Raw genomic sequence first — 12,228 nt, forward strand, 5'->3', positions numbered from 1 at the left:
CAGGATCGTCCTGCCGGAGCTCTAGATTGGATCTGCTCAAGTTCCGCTTCGTGGCGGCGGCATAACCACGAAAAAGCTCCCTCTTGATTTTTTTCTGGACCAGGACGCTTCATATAGCAAAAGAGGGGCGCTAGTGGGCCGTCAGGGAGCCCACAAGCCCCCACTCCGCGACCAGGGGGGCGGTGTCAGGGCTTGTGGCGCCCTGGCAGCCCCCCTCCGGTAGTTCTTTCGCCCAGTATTTTTTATATAATCCAGAAAAAATTCACATAACTTTTCAAGGCATTTGGAGATGTGCAAAATACTGGACTAGGATATGCTCCTTTTCAAGTCCAGAATTCCAGCTGCCTGAATTCTCCCTCTTCAAATAAACCTTGTAAAACAAGAGAGAAAAGGCATAAATATGGTACCACAAGTAATATAACAGCCCAAAAAGCAATAAATATCAACATGAAAGCATGATGCAAAATGGACGTATTAGCTACCTCTTCTGAGCCGGCCTGGTTCAGCCAGCCCGGCTAGGAATGAGGCGGCCGCACCCAAGCCGGCTAGCCAAGCAGGCTAGCCGGCCAAAGATCACAAGTCACATCAGATCGTAGGTCAGGATGAGACCTTACAATTAAAGGTAGCTACGCGTCAGCAAAGGTACTGGACCGGGGCGCCCGGCAGGTACGAGCGTCGGCGGCCATGCCGCTGACCTACCCCGGCTCTGATCCATCACCAAGCATAGTGTCGGACCGTCGCACTCCCACTCCATTACTGCACTCGGCGTGGGGAACAGTGGAGGCGCGGTCGTACCTCCTGCCCATGACGAATCTCGCTGGACGATGCTTGACATACAGCGCGTGCTCGGCGTCAACCTTACGCGAGAGCTCCATTGGCCAGCCGGCGGGTCCCACTGCCAATCGAGACCATGCAGCCGGCGGGCCCCTCAAGCGACAAGACAAGACTCTAGTGGGGCCCTGGCCAGCCGGCGAGGCTGCCAGGGTCCCACACTTGTACCCTTTATCCATATTGTAGGCTAGGAGGTTCGTCTATAAAACCCCCGGGTCGCCCTCCATGCAAGGGGGCCGATCATTCCATAGTCGAACAACACCCTACACTCACCAACCACAGAGAGAGGCAGAGACGAGCCGGCTGCTCCCCTCTTCCTCCACCCAACACAGCTCCAGGAGCAACTCTGTACTCTGTTCATACACATCAAACACTCCGGCAGGACTAGGGTTATTATCTCTACGGAGAGCCCTGAACCTGGGTACATCGTGCATCCCATGCATGTACCAACCTCGTTCCCAGCGTCCACCTTTGTTCCTTCGGTTCTCACCGACTTTAGCCTACCTATGGCATATGTTGTGAGTATTCACCGACAGATCCCTATGCAGTTCAACAGGCAAATTATTCTTAAGGATAGGATATTGTTTTGAGACAACTCTATCTATCTCATCCCTTTCATCCATATGCATATCATTTTCATGCTCAAGCAAGTATTGGTCTAAGGATCAGTAGGAGGTACGGCAATAGAAGCTAAGGCAATAGTTTCATCCTTACTAGGCAACTCTTTTTCATGAGGTTGTCTACCAAACTTGGAGAAATTGTACTCATGTGACACACCTTCAAAACCAACAGTGACAATTTGCTTCTCACAGTCAATATGAGCATTGATGGTATTGAGGAAGGGCCTGCCAAATATGATGGGACAAAAGCTATCTTGGGTGGTAGCAAGAACGAGGAAATTAGTAGGATACTTCGTTTTACCACACAAGACTTCAACATCCCTAACAATTCCCACAGGGCAGATAGTATCTCTATTGGCAAGCTGAATAGTGACATCAATGGGTTCTATCTCGACAGGTGCAATCTCGTCTTTGATTTCATCATATAAGGATTGAGGTATTGCACTAACACTAGCACCCACGTCACATAAACCATGATAACAATGATCTCCTATCTTAACAGAAACAACAGGCGTGCCAAAAATAGGCCTATGTTTGTCTCTAGCATGTGGTTTAGCAATTCTAGCAGCATCTTCACAGAAGTGAATATCATGGCCATCAACATTGTCGGACAGGAGATATTTGATAATAGCAATGCTAGGTTCAACTCTAATTTTCTCAGGGGGTGTAAGTGTTCTAATGTAGCCTCTACGTATCACAGTTGAAGCTTTAGAATGATCCTTTATCCTAACAAGGAAAGGTGGTTTCTCAATGTAAGCACTGGGAACAATAGGATCGTTATAGGCAATGACTCTCTCTTCAACTGGATTGGGTTTAACAACATTGACTTCTAAGGGAGGGTGATATTTAAACCACTTCTATTTGAGGAGATCAATATGAGCAGCAAATGATTCACACAAAGAAGCTACTATCTCAGAGTCAAGTCCATACTTGGCGCTAAAACCACAAAAAGTATTTGTTTCAACAAAGGATTTAACGCAATCAAACTTGAAATTCATACCTGACTCCTTACCTTCATCAAGCTCCCAATCTTCAGAGTTGCATTTAATTCTTTCCAATAAATTCCATTTGAAGTCAATATCTCTATTCATAAAAGAACCGGTACAAGAAGTGTGAAGCATGGTGCGATCATCATGAGAAGGCCGAGCATAGAAGTTTTGAATGATAATTTCTCTCGACAGCTCATGATTGGGGCATGAATATAACATTGATTTAAGCCTCCCCCAAGCTTGAGTGATGCTTTCTCTGTCACGAGGCCAAAAATTATAAATATAATTCCGATCACGATGTACTACATGCATAGGATAAAACTTTTGATGAAATTCCAATTTCAACCAATTGTAGTTCCATGATCCAGTATCATCACATAGCCTATACAATGTCAACGCCTTATCCCTCAAAGATAAGGGAAAGACCTTCTTCTTGACCTCATCCTCAGGCAAACCTGCAAGCTTAAATAAACCACAAACTTCATCTACATAGATTAGATGCAAGTCTGGATGTGATGTTCCATCTCGTGTAAAAGGATTATCCAGCAGTTTCTCAAGCATACCCGAAGGAAATTCATAGAAAATATTTTCAGTAGGTGCAGAAGGTTGATGAGAAACTCTTTGTGCTTCCATTCGAGGTGAAGATACCCCGAACAAGCTCCTCAAAAGATTAGTTTCCATAGCAACAAGTGACAATAAATTTCAGCACACAATATAAATGTTTCCTTACCAAATTCCACTTACCAAAGGCGCTTCACTCCCCGGCAACGGGGCCAGAAAAGAGTCTTGATGACCCACAAATATAGGGGATCTATCGTAGTCCTTTCGATAAGAAAGAGTGTCGAACCCAACGAGGAGCAGAAGGATCTGAAAAGTGGTTTTCAGCAAGGTAATATCTGCAAGCACTGAAATTATCGGTGACAAGTAGTTGTGTGACAAGATGATTCGTAGCAAGTAGCAAGTAACAAAAGTAACAACGGTGCAGAAAAGTGGCCCAATCCCTTTTGTAGCAAGGGACAAGCCTGGACAAACTCTTATAGGAGGTAAAGCGCTCCCGAAGACACATGGGAATTTCTTTCAAGCTAGTTTTCATCATGTTCATATGATTCGCGTTCGCTACTTTGATAGTTTGATATGTGGGTGGACCGGCGCTTGGGTACTGCCCCTACTTGGACAAGCATGCCACTTATGATTAACCCCTCTCGCAAGCATCCGCAACTATGAAAGAAGAATTAAGATAAAGTCTAACCATAGCATTAAACTAGTGGAAACCAAATCAGCCCCTTACGAAGCAACGCATAAACTAGGGTTTAAGATTCTGTCACTCTAGCAACCCATCATCTACTTACTACTTCCCAATGCCTTCCTCTAGGCCCAAATAATGGTGAAGTTTTATGTAGTCGACGTTCACATAGCACCACTAGAGGAAAAAACAACATACAACACATCAAAATATCGAACGAATACCAAATTCACATGACTACTTATAGCATGACTTATCCCATGTCCTCAGGAACAAAAGTAACTACTCACAAAGCATAATCATATTCAAGACCAGAGAGGTAATGAGTAGCATCAAGGATCTGAACATATAATCTTCCGCCAAGTAATCCAACTAGCATCAACTACAAAGAGTAATTAACACTACTAGCAACCTTACAAGTACCAATCGGAGTCGTGAGACGGAGATTGGTTACAATAAATGAACTAGGGTTTGGAGATGAGATGGTGCTGATGAAGATGTTGATGGTGATGAGTCCCCTCCGATGAGAGGAGTGTTGGTGATGACGATGGCGACGATTTCCCCCTCCGGGAGGGAAGTTTCCCCGACAGGATCGTCCTGCCGGAGCTCTAGATAGGTTCTGCTCAAGTTCCGCCTCGTGGCGGCGGCGAATCCTCCGAAAAGCCTCCTCCTTATTTTTTGTGGAACGAAACCCTTCTTGTAGCAAAAGAGGGGGGCCATAGGGCCAATTGGGAGCCCACAAGCCCCCTAGGCACGGCCAGGGGGAGGTCGCGCCTAGCAGGCTTGTGGTTTCCTGTTGGCGCCCCTCTGGTACTTCTTCGGCCCATTATTTTTTATAAAATCCAAAATAAATCCTCGTCGATTTTCACGGATTTTGGAGTTGCGCAGAATAGGTATCTCAAACTTGCTCCCTTTTCAGGCCAGAATTCCAGTTGTCGGCATTCTCCCTCTTCATGTAAACCTTGCAAAATAAGAGAGAAAAGGCATAAGTATTGTACCTGAAGTGTAATAACAGCCCAAAAAGTGATAAATATCAACATGAAAGCATGATGCAAAATGGACGTATCACTGTGCACCTAGGTGATTGTACCTCTTAGGTGAGGCAAATTTCTCATATGGGGCTAAGGGTAGTAGTACCGCTCACCTACCTCTTACCTCCATTAATTTCTCATATGGGGCTAAGGGCTAATGGTGTAATTTTTGGAAATGGGGGGGCTATTTAAGGAGGTGGTCTTCCGCCTCCCACCTACCTCTTACCCCCATCTCTCCTCCATTAATGCCAAAAGCTTTTTCTTGCCCGATCTCCTTCTCTAGCCAATCAAACTTATTCAGTTGCTAGGATTTGAGGGAGAAGACCTAGATGTACACTTCCACCAAAGGAAATTTGATCTCTCATACATTTCTGGTGGATCTTGTTACTCTTGGGTATATTAGCACCCTAGATGGAAGAGGTCACCTCGGAGCCACATTCCATTGTGTTGAAGCTCTATGGTGGTATTGAGAGCCTCCAATTAAGTTGTGGAGAGATCCCCAACTTTGTTTTTATAGGTTCTGATTGCCACCTTCAAGGGCACCACTAGTGGATTCACGACATCTTGCATTATGCGAGTGCGTGAGGAGGGTGAGTCCTCGGGACTCTTGGGGAGCATTGTGCATTCACATCCCTTCAACGGGAACGTACCTCTCCCAAAGGAGAGAACTTCGAAAACACATCCTCGTCTTCATCATCACCACTTGCGTTTATCTCGTTCCTTTACTTGTTGCTAGCTTACGCTTTGTGTTTTACTCTTGCTGGCGTGTATTGCTTGTTCTGTTTGTTATGTAGGTTTTCTACGTAGTTGCATATCAAGACAACTTATCTTTTGTTGAGCCTCAAATTGAGAATAAAGTTAAAAATTGTTAATCGCATATTCAATCCCCCTTCTAGTCGACCATACTAATCATTTCACCATTCTCATGTATTTATCTGCGCAGCCCCATCTTCACAACTTGAAAATATCAATCGGAATTCATACTCACTAGTAATTGCATCATGTTACCATGCATGCCAATGTAAACCTTCTTCAAAACTAAGTGCATTGCTTTTACAAGATGATATGAAAGAATTAAAGGACGCTTTGATCCATATGATCAAAAAAAGTAGGAAAATAAAAAAATGACACTTGTGAATAGCGTTCCTATGGAGTGACAGAATTTGCACCCAATTGTGTTTGTTCAATATAACATAGGGGCGGGGAATATTTTGAAGACGTACTACTTAACAAAAATATAGTGGAAAAGCCTCAGAAAGAAAACTATGTAGGACTCTTATACATCCCAAACGTATCTATAATTTATGTTTGTTCCATGCTCTTTTGGGTGACATTGTTATATGTTTTGCTACACTTCCATACATTTTTACACATATTTGGACTAACCTACTAACTCAGTACACCCAGTGCCAGTTTCTGTTTGTTCATGTCTTTTTTGCACGGACTTTTACCCCAATTTCCAGAGCCCCAAAAATCCCGAGAAAAATATGTAAAAATCAGCGTGACGGGGGACTTCACGAGGCATCAAGGTGGGCCAGAGGGGGCCAGGCCCTACCCAGGCGGCCACCCTGCGCGGCCTCCCTCCTGGCCGTGCCACCAGGCTGCCTGGGTGGGTCCCACCTCCTCTGGTACCCTCCTTCGGCCTATATTTACCACACCGATAGAAAACCCTTTGAGAAGATCTAGAATCGCGAATTTCTCCATCGTTCCGCCGCCGCAGTGCTCCCGAGATCGGGAGCGCCAGAAGACCTCTTTTCGGCACCCTGCCGAAGGGAAGATTGACCTCCGGGAGCTTCTCCACCACCATGGACGCTTCCGGACGTGTCGTGAGTAGTCCTCCTTGGACCATGACTCCATGACCAGTAGCTATGTCATGTGTTCTCTCCAATCTTGTGTTTCAATGCTTAGCCCTTGTGAGCTGCCCTACATGATCAAGGCATCTATATAATTTACCTGTTGTTGCTATGCTTGGTTTGCTGGGATCCGATGGATTATGAGATTATGTTTAGATTGTGATGAGTTATATATTTGGTTCTCCATTTATATTATGTTCTTGAGTAATTCATGCATGTTCTCTGTTGCTTTTTATTGCTTTGGCCGAGTAGTAGATTGTAACTCCAAGAGGGAGCGTTATGCATGATTGTGGGGGTTCATGCCCCCTGATCTCTAGCTTGAGTGACAAAAACATGAGACTAGGGGATGTGTTGTTGCCACCAGGGAGAAAACAATGGTACTTGTGACCACGGTTGGAAGGATTGTTTACCTTACGCAAAGTTTGTTAATGCAGTTGCCCGTTGCTTTGAGTTTACACTTTGGGTGGTGCTCGCAACTTAATACCAGCGAGATGTTCTGGATAGATATCTCAAGGTGGATGATCAAAGAGTGGATGCTAATGGATAAACGGTCTACTTGTGTTGGCGTACTGCCCATTACTTTTGAGCCTCTAACTTTCTAGCAACATGATTAGCATTGCGGTGCATTTATAATTCTGTCAATTGCCAGCTATAATTTGTTTACCCAGCATAGTTGTTTATCGTCTTTTGGGACAGAGACATCACTAGTGAACATCATGTGACTGTGGTCCATATTAACACCATTGTTTACCCCTCCACCATTTCCTGTTTTTATTTACTTTTCCGTTGCAATCACTATCACTATTCCCGCTTGTGTTTTGATCCTTTGCAAACTACAAGGCCAGAGAGATTGACAACCTCTCTGAACTCGTTGGGAGCAAAGTTATTTGTTGTGTGTGCAGGTCCACGTCTTTTGCTAGCTTCAGAGCAGCGGACACCTACTTGTTAATCCTCGGAGTCCTCTTGGTTCGATAAACCTTACAGTCCCCATGTAAGGGAAATCTGCTGATCACTACATCTCCACCTTCCATTTGGGGTAACCAACGAGGTGCGAGAAGTGTATCCACCAACTCGTCATCGGACTCAACCCTACAAAACGAAAAAAACACATAAGAAAAATCCCTAATGATTGCAATCTACAACTTTCTTCTGAAATTGTTTGGACAATACATGTCCTAGTTACTTAGGTATTATTGCTGGTGCTATGTATATACTATTCTCCCTTGTGTGTTTTGAGTTTCCGTCGTTTCCTTTCGTTTTTGGAGACACCGTCTTCTCCTATTTTCCTAATACATTAGGAACTTGAGATTTTTAATAGATAAATTTTGCGATATTCACCTTGTCAATATAAACTTCAACATAATATTTTCTATTTTCCTTGTATGCTATATTTTGACCCTAAAAAGTAGCATTTAATTCTCTCATTTTTGCTTGAATGACACGCTAAAATTTTGTTTCCGTCATGTGCTATAAAATATTAATATCGTATAGTAAAACTATCCAGGTGAATGTATGGGGCATTGTGCTAGTATTCAATATCTAAAAAACTAAAACCGACTAACATATTTCTTGGGGACGCGTTCTTTTCCTCACGGGCAGGCGACTAGAAACCCTAGCCGTCGTGAGGAGAGCCTCTTCGTCTCGTTCCTCCGGTGGCTCCCCTCCGCCAGTGACCTCAGTCATCGGTGGTGAGGGGGGCGCCGGATCTACGTATGTGGACCGTGTAGCTTTAGGTTAGGCCCTAGTAGCTTTGTTTTTTTGGTTGTTCAGTGTGTTCGCTTCGGAGGCGGTGATGATGGCGCTGAATGAAGAAGGTTCAAATTTGTTCCCAACGAGTCAATCGGTCCTATAGTTGGGGCTGAATTGGGAAATCAGTCAGTTCAAGCAAGGATGGTGTGGCGGCGATATCATCCTCGTGGTGGGCATGTGTCCTCGGGCTCCGTTTTTGCGATGGAGCTTGCTCCAATGCCGTTGTGAAGCTTGGGAGGTAGTCCGGGAGTGGATGTGGATTGTGGTATGTATCGACGACATCTGAAAGATGGAATGTGTGTTGGGTTCATGGTTGATGGATGACGTGTATGGTTTCCTCCTTCAGCGTCTTAGTCGTGGTGGGGTGCCAGATCTGGAGATTGATGATGTCTCTGAGGTGTTGCCCGGTCTGATTCATTCAACGGTAATAGCTTCACTTTTGGTGAGCCACCTTGGCAGGTATGGAGCCTCGTCGAGCTCTGGTTAAGAGGTGACACGTCTTTGGTGGCTACTGTGGTGGTGCCAAAGTCAGCTGACGAGCGTTGGTCTGAAACTTAGCGATGTTCTGCTATCTTTTCAATTGTGACATGTCGGTTGTGTCACCATGATGCTACTAACAGCAGATACTACCAACCAAGTTACTCCAAGAATTTGATTAAAAAAAAGTTGCCCAAGGTTGGTTATTTGGTAAACTGTATATATGTCATCTTATTCGTTAATATATATTATTACTTTTGTATTATAATATGTGTCTCATTCATATCATAGAAATTAAAGTACAAGTCACGTAAGGAAAGACATGACAAAATTAAAAAGACAACAGAACATCTCTGAGCTTGACACCAACATCTATCACCTGCGTCCGACACCACCACATCAATCATTGAAGAATTTTTTTGACAAATCACCTCCTTATCCAAGCTCGACGCGACTTCATCGCTGATATGTAGCTTTACGGACCTCCAAGTTGCCTAACAAAAAATAAAGCCCTTGTCATTGAAAGAATCAGATCGGGGCAACACCCTGAACATGCCATCGAACTTCAGATCTGACACCCTATCACGACTAAGACGTCAAAGGAGAAAACCATACCTGCCATTCACGAATCACGAAATCAGCACACGTTTCGTCTTCCAGATGTCGACAATACAGACCACAATCTGCATCCGCTCCTCGACTACCTCCCAAGTTTCACGTTGAAGCTGGAGAAAACGGCGTCACAATGACGGAGCCCGAGGACACAGTTCCACCATAAGGATGCCGTCGCCGCAACGCGATCTTTGCATGAACATACTGGTTTCCAAATTCATCCCCAACTATAGGACCGATGATCTCGTCAAAAAAAGATTCGAATAATCTTTATTCAGTGTCTCCGCTGAAACAAGACGATGAACAGGCTAAAAGACAAGAAAACGAAAGACTAAGAATGATCCACACGTATGATCCGACGACTCTCCTTACCACCAACGCCCGAAGTCGTCGGTGAAAGGAAGCCGCTGAAAAACGGCGCTAGAAGATTGGCCTCTTCCGACGACGGCTAGGGTTTCAGCTGCCAGGAACGACTGTATATACACGGAAGATACACAGTAGTACAGTACTGTCATACCAAGTGCACCTTCGCCAAACACCATGACGATGCCAGTTGAAAAATGATGGCACGAACGAAACCGTTGAGCAGATCGAAGCTGCAGCGCCGGCCAGCTCGCATCCTCATCAAAACACAGAAAATTGTAGCTATTGCCTAGCTACCTCCACGACCACACAAAGGGCTTCCTTTTTGGATTGACGACGGAGGCATAAACATTCTCAATCTGGCCAACAACCAGCCTAATTAATGTGTCCTCATCACACCATCACTTCGAGCTATAAATTGGTACGCATTGGCCCATTTTCATACATCGCAACAAAGCAGAAGCAATATCTAGCAATCACCACCCAAGCGCACACGAGAGAATCTTTCACTAGTGCGCGCTCAATCCATGGCTTCCAGCGCCAGCATGTTCGCCATGATCATGGCGTGCGCGCTCCTCCTCGCCTGCAGCACGTGCCACGCCGCCCGCAACCTGGCTGACACGACCCCGGCGGCTGCCGCTCCGGCTGCTAGCGCCGTCCCTGGCCTGCCGGCGGTGCCGGCCTTGCCTGCCGTGCCCACGGACACGGTCACCCTGATGCCACCCATGCCGTCGGTCACAGTGCCCACCGTGCCGCAGGTGACGCTGCCGCCCATGCCTGCCATCGTCGTGCCCAAGGCGGTCCTGCCGCCCATGCCCAAGGTCACCCTCCCCACGGTGCCACAGGTGACGATGGCGCCGATGCCGGCCATTGTCGTGCCCAAGGTGACGCTGCCGCCGTTGCCATTCGTCCCGAGTGTGAATGTGCCCATGCCGTTCGCGGCGCCGCCCCCTTCAGCGTAGGCGCGCCCACGCGGCGATGCTCTCGCCATGTCCAGGACAGGGTGCTGTTCATGTGAGAGTGGCGCCAGGTCACTCCGTGGACACGACGCACATTTTATTTCATGCATATACGATGTATCAGCAATTCTTGCCTTTTTTCTAAGACTCCGTACTATATACTGGTACTATTTGACTGTTGAGGGCCGGTTTTGTCCCACTCTGTATTTCTTGATCTTCTTAAATATACATTACTATTTACGCTTTACTATTCCCGCAAAAAATACACATTAGTACTATTTACGCTTTTATATAACTCTAACAGCGATGGTAAAATTTTCTCTTTCCTCTTATATTTACGCTGTACTAATTTTCCCATGATGTTTCTATTTACGTTGTACTATTCCTGCAAACCGAGCGCAAGGCATGGCCAGCCGGCCACGCTCACTTCTTGTACTCTGTGGTCGTGGCCACTACATCCGGGCACATAAGTACACGGTCGAAGATGAGATGCGTAAAAGGGATGCTGCTTCGGTGCCGTAACTGCACGTGTCTTTGTCCGAGTAAAAGAGGATGGTGATCCAAATAGGTTATGTTTTGTGTTGAGGTACATGTTCTTCAATTAACGGATTTTTTGGCCTTTTGGAAAACTGGATCGTACACAAATAAAAATCACGTATAATTAAATATGGTTCTTACACCCTACTCCTTCCATTTCTAAATATATGGCATTTTGGTAGTTGAAATTAAACCTCCAAAACGTCATATATTTAGGAAGAGTTCCATAAAGAAATGATTGTAACTGATTTTTTGGCCTTTTGAAAAACTTGATCGTATACTAATAAAAACCACGTATAAGAAAATATGGTTCTTACAATCTACTTATTCAAACAATCCCTAAAAAAGGATTGTAACAGGATTTCTGGCCTTTTGGAAAGCTTGTCATACGTAAATAAAAAATATGTACAGAAAATATGGCTCTTACGATCTACTTATTCAAACAATTCCTAAAGAAAATATTGAGGGGTCGATAAAGCATTAGAAATGGATTTCACGGGATGTTTTGCTCCATAAGATGAGGTCCCAAGGGAGATTACTCCTGACATAAGAGCAACTTTAGCAGACCCCGCATTCCGCTGGCCCGTAAAACGCGTTTGCAGTTCGCGTAAAACCACTTTTACGACCGGCACGAGCTGGCACACATGCAGACCCCTCAAATGAAGCCATAAAAAAAATATTCACGGAATATGCTTTTTTACGGGTCGGCTTCTGCGGGTTCTGTTCGGGCTCCACCGCGACGACCCGCAAACAGAAAACTGCAAATCTCGCATTTGACATAGGGTTTGGCAAACAAGTTCAAATTCAAACAAAATAAACAGTTTACGCGTAAATAAAAGTGAAGTTCATTACGCAAAAGAGGACATGCAAAGGTTTGCGTCCATGTCCGGCATCATCTTGGGGGCGATCTTCACTCCGCGCCATGGAGTTCATATTGAAGTTTATCGGCGCCACCGAATTCACA

At 45.2% G+C, this 12,228-nt stretch overlaps 1 protein-coding gene across 1 annotated transcript; it reads left to right on the forward strand.

Annotated features, from left to right (window-relative positions):
• Positions 1-10,224: 10,224 nt before the first annotated feature.
• LOC123398639 (protein PELPK1-like) lies at positions 10,225-10,974 on the forward strand. Its single transcript, XM_045093090.1, has one exon. The coding sequence runs from the start codon at positions 10,296-10,298 to the stop codon at positions 10,728-10,730; it is 435 nt and encodes a 144-aa protein (XP_044949025.1). The 5' UTR covers positions 10,225-10,295; the 3' UTR covers positions 10,731-10,974.
• Positions 10,975-12,228: the final 1,254 nt, after the last annotated feature.

The sequence above is a fragment of the Hordeum vulgare genome, chromosome 5H (assembly GCF_904849725.1).
Source record: "Hordeum vulgare subsp. vulgare chromosome 5H, MorexV3_pseudomolecules_assembly, whole genome shotgun sequence".
Taxonomy (NCBI): domain Eukaryota; kingdom Viridiplantae; phylum Streptophyta; class Magnoliopsida; order Poales; family Poaceae; genus Hordeum; species Hordeum vulgare.